Raw genomic sequence first — 16,901 nt, 5'->3', positions numbered from 1 at the left:
GTGCTCGTGTGATAATAAAAAAATAAAGAAGATTGAAGTAAAAAGTATCAGTTATTAAGTAGTTGATTTTCTGCATTTTTCTACGCTTTGTGATCTCAACATCTTTACAAGCACTTACCACTAAGAAACTTTGTTTTTCATCAACTGTACGCAGATTATTCAAAGTAGCTACTTATATTTCCTTTTCATATAGTTTTCACTTGCAAGAAATGTTGCCATAAATATATTTTAATTCTAAAATTAAAAAAATATTAATAAGTGTATAGTAGTAACAGACAGGAGTAGTAATAGCCGCGGTTGGTGCTACGGAAGTGACGTCATCACCCAAAGTCAACCGGAGCTTATTTCTGCCCCAACCGGAAGTTGCTTATTTCTGCCCGCCTTTAACCGGAAATTGCTTATTTCTGCCCACCTACAAACCGGAAGTTGCTTATTTCTGCCCGCTTGCTTATTTCTGCCCGCCTGAAAATCGAAACTTCGTCTGCAGCGTCATGGGGAGCTTATTTCTTTTTTTCTTAAGCCTAATATATTTTTAGTTTCGGTTTCTGTTTTTAATTTAGTTTCGTTTTTTTAAATATTATTTAATTTATTAGTTTTTTGAGGGTGGCAACACTTATTATTTTTAATATTAGTTTTTAAGGATGGCAACACTTAGAAACTTTGTTATTTGGGGTGAGCAATTACACTTTATNAGAAAAAAAAGAAATAAGCTCCCCATGACGCTGCAGACGAAGTTTCAGGCGGGCAGAAATAAGTAGGCGGGTAGAAATAAGCAACTTCCGGTTGGGGCAGAAATAAGCTCCGGTTGACTTTGGGTGATGACGTCACTTCCGTAGCACCAACCGCGGCTATTACTACTGACAGGGTATCCGTTATCAGAGAACGGAATTTTCTTACACAAAAATTTATTGTTTTTATCTTTTAGAATGTACCGTTGACTTGAGTTACTTTAGCTAGCTTTAGCTTGAACATGTAGCAAAAAATTCCTATACTTTTGTATAAATTAATGACCATTTTTACTACTTTCTTCTCTATATCGTAAAAATTTATATCGATATTAGCGATAGTTACTTCGTCAACCGAAGTAACCTGTTTACCAGATGTTTTTGATTAAAAAATGCTTCCAAAGTATTGAAAATGTTTCTTAGATGAAGGAACATTGATAAAAAATACAATTAAGTAAAGTTGAAAAAATAGCTCATTATTACTTATTATTATAAGATCTAATGCACATTCGCTAAATTGTAAAATTTTCGTAGATAACTATCAGCAAAAATAATAAAAATGAAGAGAAATATGTTTGTAGATAATGTGATTCGAGCTATTGAAAAAAAAAGAAAACTTAGAAAAATCCTATTCAAAAACGAATATGTCTCTTCATTGTTTGGATATAGAATTTTGAAAACATTTGCAATATAAATGCCGGATTAATAAGTTAAAAAAGAAACTCGAACTTTTCAATTTTTAAGCTTCTTTTTTAGAGCCGTTTCGAAGGGATAGGTCTGACACAATGTTTCATTTGACTAACGTTTCAATATCATTTTTATCATTTACAAAGGCAGATGTTGACATTCAGCATGCATAAAAGAAATAACAATGATGATGAATTTAATATTTTTGCTAAATATAATTTCTCACGAAGGCTAATATTGCATTCAGCATGCACAATATGCAATGACATAAGTGATGGGGAATTAAATATTTTTGTTAAATATCATTTCTCACTTACAAAGGCAAATGTCGACATTGAGCATGTGCACGAAATAACAATTATGAGGAATTTAATATCTTTGTTAAATGTTATTTCTCACAAAGGTAAATATCAACCTTCAGGATGCACAATAAACAACAATGATGGGGAATTAAATATTTTTGTTATATATCATTACTTTTCACTTACAGGGCAAATGTCGACATTGGCAGGCACAATAAATAATGACAACAATGATTGGGAGTTAAATATTTTTTTTAACTATCATTATTTCTCACAAAGGCAAAAGTCAATATTCAACACTCACTGATGGAAGGATTGTTTGGGGAAAATAATGTAAGCAAACTGAATTTTTTTTTCTGCATTAAGAACGTTATTTGCAGGAGTAATAAGTTTGTAGGAAAATAAGCAAAATAAGGACTGGAATTCGGACATTCACCAAAAGGATTATTTAAATATAAACATTTATTTGAAAAAATATTTATGTTTTCGGACTCCCTCCGCATCATTTTCTTTTCCTACAATCGCGTCACCTATTCTATTAGCTTCCCCGCGAAGAATATCGAAATTCCTGAACTTTTGCGAAATTCCTCTTGGCGATCTTTTGGCGGCATCCTAAAAAGCAGACAACCCTCTCAGATGTAGAGAAACAAACCGACCACGTGTGTTGCCACAAATGATGCAGAGAAGTTGTCAGAGAAAGATTATTTACGATTCTCCTTCGCAACGAACGCCATGTGGGTTTCGTCTGCCAGTTGAAAACTCCCCACTAATAAATTTAGAATCGTTTTTAATAACCGACTGTTATTGTTGTGTGAAATAAATTATACAATTGCGTGCTAGATATTGAAAGAAGCACACACAAGGTTAAAACTGAATTACGTAATATTAAATTGCATTGAGAATTGTGCTGTTTGTTTTGATTGTTAGTTTTTCCCTGCATGTCATTTGATGATGGATTGATTATGAAAACTAGATTGAAGAGTTAGATTATCTTCAGTGAAGTTTATTGCTAACTATAATGGGAAATATTCCTTTAGATGTACGCTACATAAAACGATGATCATTGTTTGAAATGAATGATGATTGCATTGATAGTATAATGTGTGGCTTTAATACTGGTACTAAATTTACATCGTGCTTTAAAAAATCAAAAAGTTTCTGTGTATATTTAAATTTGTGAAAACTGCACCATAATGCTTTGGATTAGAAATAGTTGCTTTGTTTTTATGAAGTGCTGGTTGATGATGATGATGGTTTTAGTAATCGTCGACGCTGGTGAAGATGGTAAGGAAATTTAATGTTTTTGTTTGTAAATATTTGAGTATTTTAAATTAATTTAAGTTTAAAGAACTATATAATCTAGATAAATGTGAAGATGTGTGTTGTTGAACTAAATCTCACAAGTCTGTTTTGACGCTTTCTTTTTGCTACATTTCAAAAATAGAAGTTTTCTCTTTTTTTTTAATAAATATAACTGAATTTTTTTTTACAAAATCATTCGCTTTTTTTTTAATGGTTCTAAATTACAAGAAATTAAACTATCTAAGAAAGAAAATTACCGCTTATCTTGATCAATTGGTTAATTTATAATTGTCTGATGAAATTCAAATTAACATAAACTATTTAGAATGGATTTATATAATATTAAAGTAGGAGACTATCAAACTTATTTCTTTTTGTTGACTTAGGTCATTTGAAACTCGTAAAAGTTTTTAATCAAAAAATGCTAACTATTGTTTCTGGGAATATAATATTAGTATTGTTATTATAATATCTTCAATAAAACGTTATATTTTATTACAAATTTAAAATAAATATAAGTCTAAAATTTCCTTTGCTTTTTCCCCTTGTTCATGTGGAACATTTTTCCGTTACCCCCTGAGTATAGACGTAATAAGTAAAGTATATAACAATGCAAACGGAGATAACATGATAAAGATTGATGCTATTTCACTTGCATAAACATTCGTAATTCTCATACCTTTTCAATCAATTTTTATCGTTTAAAATGCTTGTCAAGAAAAAGGGAATTACAAAGGGTAAATTTTGTAAAAATAAAATTAAAGTATTTTGGTAACGGAGCTATTGGAACTTATTACTTGTAATAAAATTGAAAATTTATGTGAAAAACAGAAATTTTGAAGCTGCAAATTGGGAAGAAATTACTCCATTTGTTTCGTCACCAATTTATCTTTCACAGTGAGCTGTAAGAACAATAAAGTATTTGGTTAAAGTATTTGGGCTATTGATATAGAAAGGGTATTTGGGATAAGATGTATGTTTTTTTTTATGCCCAATTACTAAAGTTTGGATCAAATCCTTTGTTTTAGAATCTCTGCACTAATTTTTCCTCACTTTAGCTATTTATTCAAAAATAGCTCACAGAATTTGTTATACACTAATACTTTTTATTTTTTTATACTTAAACAAGCATTATAAAAAAAATTAAAGTCACTTCCTGCTTTAGTCAACAACAAAAAATTTATTTTAATTATTTTTTATTAAATAATTGAAACAATTTCTCCCATAAAATTAAAATTAATGAATGAATTAATATTTGAAAAACTGTATTAACATCAAGTAACCACTACAAGTTTTAAAAAATGTATTTGAACGTGAGTGGATGAATAAATAGTATTTTACTAATGGTTGAAAATTTGAACAAGATATTTAAATATAGATGGAGCGTGAACTAATAGTAGGAATTGAAAAAAAAAGGCATAACATTGTTTTTAGCATTTTTGCAATAAATAAGATTTAAGCAAAATAAAGAACAAGTTTTGTGACACTTTATTAGAAAGGAAAATAAAAGTATTGGATCAGATTCTTAGGAGAAGTAGATAAAAAATTTCATCTAACGATGCGATTTTGAAAACGTTTCAATCGTAATACTGCATGCTCCGAAACTTACAAAATGTGCTTCTTTGTTTTTATCATGCTTTTTGACTAGTTTTTTTTTCCAAATACTATTGACTTATGCATGTGTTAAGTAGTTCATCTTCTTACAGACTGCTAATAGTAACTTTTACTTGTAATATCAATAACTGTGTAATAGCTTATTTTTTTTAGATCTTTTTATAGGATCCCGTCTTAATAAATTATGAAAGAGGTTAGTTTTGCATCATGCTTATACAAACAAAGAATGATTCTTTTATTAGCGGCATTCTTGGCTTTGTTTTATTTAGGCGAGATTCACTTCTAAACATCAGAATAGCATATAGCATGAGACATTATTTCTGAGCTTTAAGTTAAACTTTTCATTTTCGTTATTGAAATAAGCTTAGAAAAGCACAAAAACTTAAGGAATGTGAGATATTTCTACGATTAGATTTTTACGTGAATTATAGAAAAACAAATTATACTTATGATAGTAATCTAATTTTAGACATAAAATATGATGTATGATGTTCATTATATGATGTATGATGTTCATTTTTTATAATATATGATGTTCATTATATTATAAAAAATGCATAGTATTTTACAAAACCAGCTTAAATTAAATGAAAAACGATACATTATTAAGGAACTCCTTCGAATTTAAAGATAAACTAATATGAAATTCCTCTTAATGTTAATAAACGTCAAGTTTAAACACTATTTTTAAAATGATTTGTTTAATAATCGTAACTCGGAATTTATTACTGACTTCTTTAATAATTAAAATTACAGTTTTGAATTATGTGCAAATTTTCAAAATAAATTTTAATTGTGCTTTCCTTTTAATAAAGCTTCAACTTAAAATGTAAAAAAAATAATTTAAATAATAATTTAAATAATTTGTTATTACCTCTATAGAAAACTTATTTAATCATTTGCTTAAAGCCGTTTTAAAAACTTAAATATTTTAAATAAAACTTTTTTTTCTGTTTTAATATTTAATAATTTCTGATAAAAGAAAATCATTAAATTGTTTTAGATTATCTTGAATTTAGCGTGAATTATGAATTTAACACTTGAATAAATTTAACACATTATAAAATGGATCATTGTTTTCATAATACAAAGTATTTTTCTTAATTTTCGCTTAAATGTTAATTTGTGACCCCTTTGTGAATATACATTTTGTTCAAAATATTTGAAAAAGATTTTAAAAATTTACTGAGTTTCCCGTAATAATTGGTAACCCTAATATATATTTAAAAACATGAAGTTAAAAAAAGTATACGCTAGCTAAAAAAAGGTGAAAATACAAACTACTGAAAGTATTAAAATCTTCTTTATTGCTTGGTAGTAGTAATAATACTTTATTAACGTCACACAAGAGCTGCACAATGAGCTATTGGCGACGGTCTGGAATGATTCGAAGTTGATCAAACATACCATTACAATTTTGATTCTCTGCTAAGAGGATGACCGTTTTGGTAGCCCGACGAGCTACATATAAAGTCGAGCACTTAAAGGTTGAACAGTTTAACGAGGACCGGTACCGCGAATCCTCGGTCCCTTCGCAAAATGATCAAGTGTTCACACACTCACTCACTGATTGCTGCCAATAATATTTCTCTTCGTTGATCTACTAAGAGCAGTGTCTTACGACAGTCCACTGTGGGACATGTATTGTTTGAGAAATTTGAGAAGCAATTAATAGAAACAACTTCAAATTATTTCTGACAACCAAACAGGTTTTGATATTTCTCATTCCCTTATGCTCACTGGTGATTTGCCAGATTTCGATAGCGATTTTCTTTGTGCATCGCATAGGTGTTAATTTGTCAACCTTAATGTCTTTACTTTTTTTGATTTGATTTTCGACAAGTTTTCTAAAAATGCAAGTTGATAGTGGCTTTTTTTTTGGAACGTACTTATTAAAATAATTTATTAAAAAAGAATCACGCGATTTGCTAAATGTACCATATGGCTACATTTATACATTTTACAATTTTATTTACTTTTATTATTCATTAGAATTTCCATGCCTTATCACAAAATATATTTTCTCATAAGTTTTCTAAAAGTCAGTTTCTGTTTACGATAACTTAGTTCCGCGAGTGTTCATTCTTAAAACTCTATTAAGATAAATGTTCCTGTTTAATAATTTACACGTGAATTTAAGCCCTCTAATCAACCCAGATGATTTATTTAATAATTATCCGTCAAAAATGAAATTCCTTCATGTAACAAACATGGCACACTTACGCGCGATCCATAACAATTCAAGAGAGCTCTTTACAATAATTCTGAAAACTCTCTCTACTTTTCTGACGTAATTAATCATAATTAATGCAGGCTTCCGTTTAAAACCTTGTTTACTCACCTTTCTCTTCACCGTAACTGAGAAAACTGTTATCTCCACAGCCAGACAAAATGAACAAAGTTTTCTCTTGAAAGTCTTGCGGAGCATCTTGGAGAAAACAAAAATCTTCCTTGTTTGCCGTTGTTGATCGATTCCCCAAGGAATTGAAGGAAAGGATTTGGTTGACTTGTTCCCCCTCGAGAAAATAACGTACACACAAGATCGGATTTTTATTTTGAAACTTGGCGATTTTTCCGAAAAACGGAACATTTAGGTATTTTTTTTTTCCTTCTGCAAAAGAGGCCTAAATATTCCCTCGAGATTATAAGTTTGATGTTACAATATTCAACTAAATAACTACTTAATCACCTATCATAATACCTTGGTTGGCTTGTTTTCGGAATATTTAATGTTTATAAATTTGTTCCTAAAGCATAATTAAAATTTGTTGGTACTTAAAACTATTAATTAAAGAAAAAACCTAAATATTAATTAATAAACATAATTTCTTTATGGAATTTTCTTACAAAAGTACGTCGTAGATAATTTTGTGATAAAACAAGGTTTAAAAATAATTTTTGTGGGAGAAAAATAGAATGCTTCTTAATCATTAAGATCGAAATGATATCGTTTGCTAACTGGAAAACGGGACTCTTAGCAAACTTTCAACATCGATTTTGTAGGCCTCATTGCAAAGTAATGTCAGTAGTTTGTAAAGAGATGTATTTTCCAATTAGTCTACGGCAAGTGTACTATTTAGTATGATTACTTCATACGATTAAAACTGCTGCAATAATACTGTAGCACATGTAGTCGTAGTATATGTCGTAGTACTACATGTAGCACATGGCACATGTAGTCGTATTGCATGTTGTTCGACTACGCGTCGTCGTAAATACTGAAAGATTAATTTACTTAGACATTCATCAATTATTATTATTTATTTTTTAATACTAAGCTTTTAAGTACAACAAAAAATGTAAATTTTTGTGATATTTCTTAAAATTTAAAAATCGGTCCTTATTTCATGCATTCTCAAAAGCTGGACGCTAGCTAAAAGTATACGAAAAGTATAAAGAATCCGATAAGCGCTAATTTTAGCTTCCCAAAATTATGAGCTAAGCTTTTTTGCAAATTCATATAAATAGGACTTATCAAAAAAGTATAGACAGGCAGACCTCAGATATTAATTAAAATGGACCATATAACTCCTGTATGTTATTTAAATTTGTGCTGTTACTCAATTTTATTTAAAATTTTCAGCAGTGTTTACCAAATACTTGCAATATTATTATATTTTCAAATTGCATATTATTTACTTAAAAAAAGATATTTGTCCAATTTAAAATTTCACAATAACCTGGAATAGTTTTAAGCTTTTATATTACCCTAAAAAAACTAAATCAATTTATTAAACGATACCTTATATTTTTTTTCCTTCTCTTTTCGTATCATAAAGCAATTTATAAACACACGTTCTTTCCCCCCAGTTATTTGCAAATCCTGCGGTGAAATTCAACAAACCTGTTCTAATCTTTTTCTACTGAGTCAACGAAATAAAAAAAATATTCCAAATAAAATAAGCAGAGAAAAATCCGGGAACCACAAAATGTTCAGTACTGACTTGGAATTTTAAAATCGAAAAAGTAGTTCTTAGTTGATGGTAGTTTGATGAAGTAAAGGAAATGCTTATTTGAAATCCAAAGAGTAAACACTATCCCTCTACCCGGGTAACTTGAGTATTATTTTAACAAAAGGATCGAAAATGAAGTTTGCATACAATGTCTCTCAGACTCATTTTCTGACTCCAGGCGAGGATTGCCTTGAAGCGAGGACCTGACAAAATAAATACTTGCTATGGAATATTGAATTTCTTTCTGCACTCGTGCTTCTAGTAGGGAAAAGGATGTATTGGTAGCTTAATATGTTTGATTGTATTCTGGAAATTCGTTTATACAGGGGCTAGTGTATCTTCTAAATTGCGAAAGTTAATGAGAAAAAAAATGGTTTATTTATTTTTCTTCTGGTGCCTGAAAAGGATTTATTGAGTGGAGATAAATCGGCGAGATTTAGTTGGGTAAGGGTTTCGGTTATAGACCTGAGTTTTAACCCTTTGACGCAGAATTTTTATTAAAAATTTTTTTAATACTTTTTTCATTATTTTATACACATTTAGGTCAAAATATGTGATAATATTTTATTTTGCATTTTAATAATTTATGGCTATGCAGGGGTCTGTTTAGAAGAAATTTGGGTCCGTTAACGGACCCTTCACAAAATATCTTTTCATAAAAACGGACTCTCCACAAAATATTTTAACTTAAAAACGAACCCTTCACAAAATATTTTAACTTAAAAATGGACCCATCACAAAATGATTTTTCTTTTAATCGGACCCTTCACAAATTTGTTTATCTTCATTATCATTTTGTTAATCGAATAAACCCTTTCCAGGGCAGAGAACAAGAAAGATGGATGTAAACGATTTAAATTTTGTCTTCGGCAGACGATTCTTCCTTTATTCGTCCGAAATGAATATTCTGCGTTCAACAGTATAGGCTAAATACCAAATATTTACATGTTGCATCGCTAATTTAGTAGCTGCAATTGCTGTTTATTTTTTAAAATTTAATTTTTTAATTATATATTTGCAGTGTTGAGCATAATCTTGCATGTCTTTACAATTTAATAAATCCTTGAAAAAGTTTTTTTTGCAATAACGGACCCTATTTGCACAAATTCACAAAAGCGGACCCTGGTTGAAAGAATGTGACTTAACGTTTATTTTATATTCACAAATTACGTGTAATTTTTTCACAATTTTACAAAAACGTACCTTTCACAAAATGTCTGGACAGACCCCTGGCTATGAAAGGCAGCATGAAACACTGGCGTCTATAAAATAGCGAACGATACTAGGACGTAATAATGGAAGGGTCACTGTACTGCGAGATTGTACTAAAGAGCGTAGACTGTATTATTATTGAAGTAAGTTTATTTGAGAAGGATTAATGGTGGTTCAATTTAAATGCAAGTATAGGGATTTAAGTAACGGAACGTATAAATTTTTAAAAATACCTTTAAAACACTCACAGTATTATAATATTAGATCTAAAACTTAACTAAAATAAGCAATTTATGGCTTGAAAGTTAACAATTGAACACTTACCTGTGTTGCTAATCTGCACATAAAAGTTACCTTGCAAAATGTCTTAAGGTAGCCCAGTTATCTGGCATGACTTAAGCATCCTGGTACTACTAATTTATGACAGTATATTTTTCAATTTGTTCTGTATTTTGCTTGTTTTTCTAATATGTTCCGACCAAAAGCAAAAGTAGTGCATATTCTCTAAATTGCCCCTATTCTTTTAAATTCATCTGATGTAATTGACTTGTATTTTTTCTTCTTTTTTTCTGAAAAGTAACTTTCTGCATACTTTTTCATTCTACGAGAGGAAGAACCAATCATCAAGACGCTTTTTTAATAGCCACGACCTGACTTATTTTGTTTGAAAATGGGAGGCAATCCAGCTGCGTGCCACGTTTTTCTTTTTCAGGTTAAGGGGGCAGGGGTTATAAGGGGAGTACTTTCCAAATGGTGGCTGTCATAGTAGCACTTTTCTAGGGACCGAAAATTTGATGCTTCCTCTGGATTGTACCTTAGGTATGCTCGAAAATTTTGTGTACGCTAATTGGATTAATTAAAATGTATAGCACATATTTTAATAATTAAAACAGGTTTTTAAAAATATTAAAATGAAAACATACTTTCAGTGGCATTGGTGTTTAGTTATATGAAATTTTTGATATAAATACTTTATACGCAGCGGAACATTATTTATACATACATTATACGCACATACATAATACATACATTATACGCATACGTTTGGTGCATATTTGTAGATTCTTCACGTATATAAACTGTGTGTATGTATATATATATGCATTTATATAATCTCAAGTACTGATGAAAGTGGCGAAAAGCGGTCATTTCTTTATTTCGTTTCGAAAGAATTCTTATTTTAAGTTTATGAAGTATGCGTGGCAACTTGAGCCACGAACATGATTTAAGTGGGAAATTTAAAACCGGCTTCGTAACCGTCACAGAATTCAAGCAGATAGGAATTAAACATGGCATGACAAAAATCGGTAAAAATCCGAATTCGGTAGAAATCCGAATATAATGGTTATCATTCATTAATTCATCTTTTCATCTTTTAATGAGGAGATTTTTTTTTTGTGTAGTTCTGTTGAATAAAATTAAAAAGAACCATTTGGAAGTTTAAAGGCATTTCCTATTATACACTAAATATATGTATAATAATACATAACAATCATTGTAGACATTTACCAAATCGATTATGTGAATGCCGATATTTGTGAGACAGTATCGGCATTCTTTACATTTTGAACATTCGCAATAACATTCGCAAAAAACCAGTGAATAAGAGCCTTAATTCACGGGTTTCTTGGATTATTTTATCCAAATGTTTAGTACCCTTCTTCTTAGTTCCTTTCTGCATATCTTAGGAGTTACGGAATGCAAACTCGGGATGCCCTGACTGTTCCCTTGGAACCGCCCCTACTTTTTCTCGAACTTCATCTTTTTTTCTTATTTTTCTCTTCACTTAGTCCCCCCTCTGCAGTTTCGTCCTTTGTTGTTAACCGCTCTCACTTCATATTTCTAGAGAGAGGGCGAAGGGCCCCTTACCACGGTTTTTTTCTTCTTTTCTTTTGATGCTCTTTTCAACTACATATTCACCACAAGTAGTTTGTAGTGTTCTTTTTAAGTTAAGTTCTTGGATGGGCATCCTATCTTTGAGTGCACTTGTGCGTAAAGTAACCCTACACAAGATTACCTGGTGAAGATGTCCCGATTAGCCATTTTGTTGGAACATCGGAAGTTTATCGACTCCAACATGTACCATTCTTTGGTACGCCCATAAATGTCCCGTAGATCTAATCGGCTTGACAGGCCTGAATAAATAAGGGTTGTACGTTTTGGATCTTCCATGCTGAGTTGAGTTTAGTTGCTTTGAAGTTTTTGTATTTTCTAAGAAATAATTTGTTTGTTGCTGACCAAGTCTTAAGAGCTTTTTTGAAATTTTATAGCCGAGGATATACAAAAAAAAAAAAAAAANAAAAAAAAAAAAAAAAAGAGAGGAAGCTTTTTGTAAAATAAAAGCAATAAAAATCTTGGGGATCTAATGTAGGATTTATTTTTGAGATAGGAATGACATGTTTAGTAAACTTGTATCTTATTATAAAATGCTGAATTTATTTGATCCTCTTAAACATTAGCATCTCTTGATCTTGTCATAAAAAGAAATACAATAATGAATGAATATTATTCATGATTATTATTATTGTTTGACATGAATTACAAATAATTCATGTCGTAGAGAAATAAACTTTATAGAAAAGTTTTAACCTTATTATAGAAAAGTTTTTTACAAAAGTATATTTTTGCTCCCCAGCTAAGCTACAATATTTATTTATTTATTTTTATTTCATTGTTTAGAAAGAGAATGCATACTTTTAATAGAGGTACCTTATCCTATATATTTTATATGTTATACGGGAAAAAAGCTATGAGAGAAATTCGAAGTATAGTATTTCAACAAGAACTGTTTTAAAACTTATAATTATAATAGTCAAAAATAGTTTTTCTTAAAAATTTCAAATTTTGCATTTTTATTTCTAATTGAGCTGGTTAAGTTTATATATATGAACCTTTTTATGTAGTCGTTTTTCTTTAAACTATGTATCCCTTATCTTATGCGTATTAAGTGAAAGTTGTGTAAAAGAACGTGACTTGTAAGACTGTAAATTTAAAGTAATTTAAAAAAAAAAAATACTGTATAAACAAAGGGCAAAAACTGCAACATAAACAAACTGTTACAAAATACTGACATTGAGTTTTTGCTATTCACAATTTAGCAATTTTCGAAATAAAATAACTAAGGAAAATAATTATTGTATAAGTATTTTCCACTTTAGAAATTGAGATGTTTTTTTTCCTTCCTTTAAGGGGCATAAAAGAGCGTATGCTAATTGTTTCATGGATATTGAAGATATGAACTACAACTTAAATTTATTTCTCACGGGTTTTTCATTTATTTTACACTAGTTACACTGAGAAAAATTAAAAACGAAGCATCTCAATAACATTAGATCTAGTGAACAGGTTGTCGCTTTCTATACACTTTTAATGGTTGGAGAGCGCAAGCTTAAAGGGTTGATTAATTTGTGTAGAAGATATTTTATGTAAAAAAAACAGACGTAGAATCTTCCTGCGAATAATCTGATGAATTTAAAATATTAATCCTCAAAATATGAATCGTTTGCATTAACTAGTAAATCATATTTTCCAGATTTGATCTTTTCCAGATGATATTTCGAGGATGAAATATACAAATCCGCCGGGGAAAGAAAGCTTGTTTAATCTAAAAAAGTACTGATTTCGTAAATTAAAATATCGTCTGCACAGATATTTTAGCATATTAAGTCTCTTGACCATTTGACGCAGAATTTTTATTAAGTACATTTTTCATTTTATTGTATTAATTTATTACAAAATAGTTGAAAAATATTATATTCAGCATTTTAACATTTTATGGTTATGAATTATAGCATAAAACACCAGTGTCTTCTTTTGCGTAAAAAGGTGAAATTTTCCAAACACGGCTCACTTTCACTCGATCATTCTTCAAATTCGCACTTTTTTGCAGTTATTTAGATATAAGAAAAAGTTATTCATCATTAAAATTTCTAAAATTTACAAAATCAATGGAATGGAAAAAAACACGACTTTTTTTGGATCTTATTTTTTGGTACAAATATAATTCCTATAATCTAACAGATATTTTTTAATAACTTTTGAACTGATTTTTATAATTAAAAAATATCAAAATATGTTTTTACTAGTATTTAGAGCGTCAAAAAAAATAATATAAAAGGAACACCGGTGTTCCATCTGCATCAAAGGTAAAAATTGCGCCAAGTGTGGGAAAATTTAACCATTAGATCAAAAGTTATTTTGGTGTTTCGTTTCTTATTTTGCGCTCTAAACGAAATAATGTAAAACTAAATTATGTAAGCCAAGTAAAAAGTGACCGATTAGAATTGTACTAGAAAAGGACATTTTCACATCCAACAAAAAACTTTTTTTTCTATATATATATTCTCTTTTGAATGTTTAGGTTTCTATTTTCTGAAATACACGTAGCAGCGGATTTGGGGGAGGGGAGGAGAGGAGGTTGTTATCTTTTTGAAATTCGATCCACTGTATGGACAGAAGAAAATCTTTGAAAAAGGACTTGTTATTTTCAAAACTTCATCCTCTCATCAACTACTGGAAATACGATACATAAATAAGGGAATGCTCCTTATCAATAAAATTTTCCATTGTTGGAGAAGATAATGAATTATTTCTAATATTTAAAACATTTTATTCTAAGTTTATGCCACCGCCATACTTAAATGTTATTCAATATACAAAGAAATTAAATTACATATACGGAATTGATAAGAAAATAAAATTTATTTAGTAAAATATGTATTTTAGTTAATAAAATGCTATTTTGTTAGAGTAATGTGTTCGAGCTTGTATTGTTAGAGTGTTTCAGAAGTTTATTTTTTTGGTATGCGATTTATTTTTAAATTTTGGAATTATAGATGAGGAATTCTTTTCAGTACTTAAAATGCACAATTTTGAATTAATGTTAGCGTGCTTAGGCGCAATGTAATATATGCACAGTGTTCTTCCGACGCGTTTTTAGAAGGGCGGCTCGCCCTGCCTGCCCTTTGATGCGCTTTGTTCTCGTTGTTAAAATAAGCCGCCATTCCTTAAAAACACTGTCTTTTTATTCATATTCCATTAACAAAATTTATTCACCGTTTAATTAAACAGTAAAATTATCTGTGCTTGTAGGTTTAATTCTGATCACTATTGTCAGGATTGTTGTCAACTGGTTAAATTTATCGTTTCTCGGGGGTATATTGAGGAATTTTTTAAGTGATTTTAAATTTAAAAATCATTTTTTTACTACTTTTTTTTATTAAAAAAAAGAGGCAAATTTTGAATATTTATTTTCAATCAATTTTCAATTTAAATTGCAGGAAAAAAGAAGCTTTCATGTTGTTCATCAGTAGCCATTTCTTTTTAAGCTTACTTTTTTTGAAAGGAAAAAAAATTGTGCACAGTGATTTTCCTTTAGAATGCTTTTAATTATTTTTTTTAAGAAACTGCGAATATTTCTTCTATTTTGAAAATGAGTGAGAATTGCTTTTTGAAATATACACATAAAGTAGTATCAGAGGGTTATTTAAAAAAATTAGTTGAGGATCAAATTCAGTTATTACATAATATTACAAGTTTTGACCATATTAAGTGAGTGCCTTTTCAAAACTCAATGCCCTTTTCTGTAAGGAGGCACCCTGCCTTTTTTTTTTATTCCTGGGGAGAACTCTGTGCATGCAGAAATGAAAAATAAAATCCACACTGCGTACGAAAAAAAAAAAAAAACTTTTTTAGTGAAATCTCTGTCTTGATAAAAAGAAAAAAGAAAAAGCTATATGTATAGATTGCAGTAATATGTTCGAGATTTTATTGTTATCGAGTGTAAAAATGTATATCTAGATTGAACTTGATTTAACCTTTGAGCTATGATTTAAATATTTTATTACGATTATTAATTGCTTTTAAAAAATGCTAAATAGTTAAATATTATTTAAGAGTAAAAAGAATATATATAGCGCTCTCTCTTTTCCCATAACAACAACTAGCGCCCTCTGTCATAAAGAGAGAAGGTGAAGACTTTCTCTTCTTCAGTATAGGTAAAGAGTATGATACTGTTAACAACTAAACATTAATTTTGCGTGTTTGTAATTTGTAATGTGTGGTTAAATTTGAAAACAATAAAATTCTTAACTGCGCCAGGTGTAGCAGTTGGTCTTTAACCAAATGGCTAAATATGAGGTCGAAAACAATTTCGGTTGAAGAATTTTAATGTTTTCAAATTTGCCTAAGTTACTAACACGCAAAAATTACGTTAATCTCTACCTCTGCTAAAGTCGCTACCCTTCCTCTTATGATAGTGCTTTCCTCTTATAATATGATAGTGCACCATATATATCCATAAATATTAAAAATAAGTGATAAGTATTAAAAAAGAATTTAAGTACATAAGTTATAAGGATTATTTATAAATCAATCTATCATATGGTTTTGAAAATAAGGTTCTGCAAGGAAAAAAAAATTATCTGAAGAAGTAGATGGAAAACTTAAAAATTTTATTTGAAAGAAAAAAAAATAGTTCAAAAAATATTATATCCTTAAATTATACTGAACTCACACATTGATTAAATGATTATAATACTAAAAACTTCGGAAACTACAAATGCTAAGTTAGATAAATTAAAGAATAGTTTAATAAGAATAGTAATTGCGTCGTTCTAAGGTTTTTTCATTACAACCTGTCAGTGGAATGATTAATTAATAAAAGAAACTGGGGGAAAAATACAAATGTTATTTGAGAAATTTTTCCTCTTTTATTTCGTTAATATTTTTAGTTTATTATGAAATAAACAGAAGTAATTGAGAAGGTATGGTATAGGTTTGAAAAGGTGCTTTTCAGGTAATGAATAGGAATAAGATGTATGATTTAAAATTGGAATTAATCTTTATTTATTCGAGTATAAATGGAATATTTTGAATCCATGATTTTTTTTGAAAATTTTAAAAACTTGTAAAAATATAAATATTAATACTTTTAATAGCAAAGTATATTAGTTACAAGTATATAGTAAGTTTAATTAATAGAGAAGTTTCTAAACAAATACATGTAATACATGTAAAGTTTGCAATACAAAATTGGTTTCTGAAATTTAAGAATTAGCAGACTTTTAAGTATGCTTTAAAATGTATGCATATACTCATTGTTAAAT

The 16,901-nt window shown here is 29.2% G+C and overlaps 1 protein-coding gene across 2 annotated transcripts in view; it reads left to right on the top strand.

Moving 5' to 3' along the window:
• LOC107437991 (netrin receptor UNC5C) overlaps positions 1 to 16,901 on the top strand; it is a 347,353-nt gene that overhangs the window by 63,998 nt on the left and 266,454 nt on the right. The window contains exon 1 of one of the 2 annotated variants that reach the window (XM_043038736.2): positions 2,352 to 2,998. The exons of the other annotated variant lie outside the window; for it this stretch is intronic. Coding sequence (XP_042894670.1) covers positions 2,908 to 2,998 — 91 coding nt within the window. The 5' untranslated portion in view covers positions 2,352 to 2,907. Of the gene's footprint in view, positions 1 to 2,351; positions 2,999 to 16,901 lie in introns of those variants that run through there. 2 annotated transcript variants of the gene reach the window in all.

Source organism: Parasteatoda tepidariorum, chromosome 4 (genome assembly GCF_043381705.1).
Source record: "Parasteatoda tepidariorum isolate YZ-2023 chromosome 4, CAS_Ptep_4.0, whole genome shotgun sequence".
Taxonomy (NCBI): domain Eukaryota; kingdom Metazoa; phylum Arthropoda; class Arachnida; order Araneae; family Theridiidae; genus Parasteatoda; species Parasteatoda tepidariorum.
Note: the sequence above shows the minus strand (reverse complement) of the source record. Positions and strands in the feature narration are given on the sequence as shown.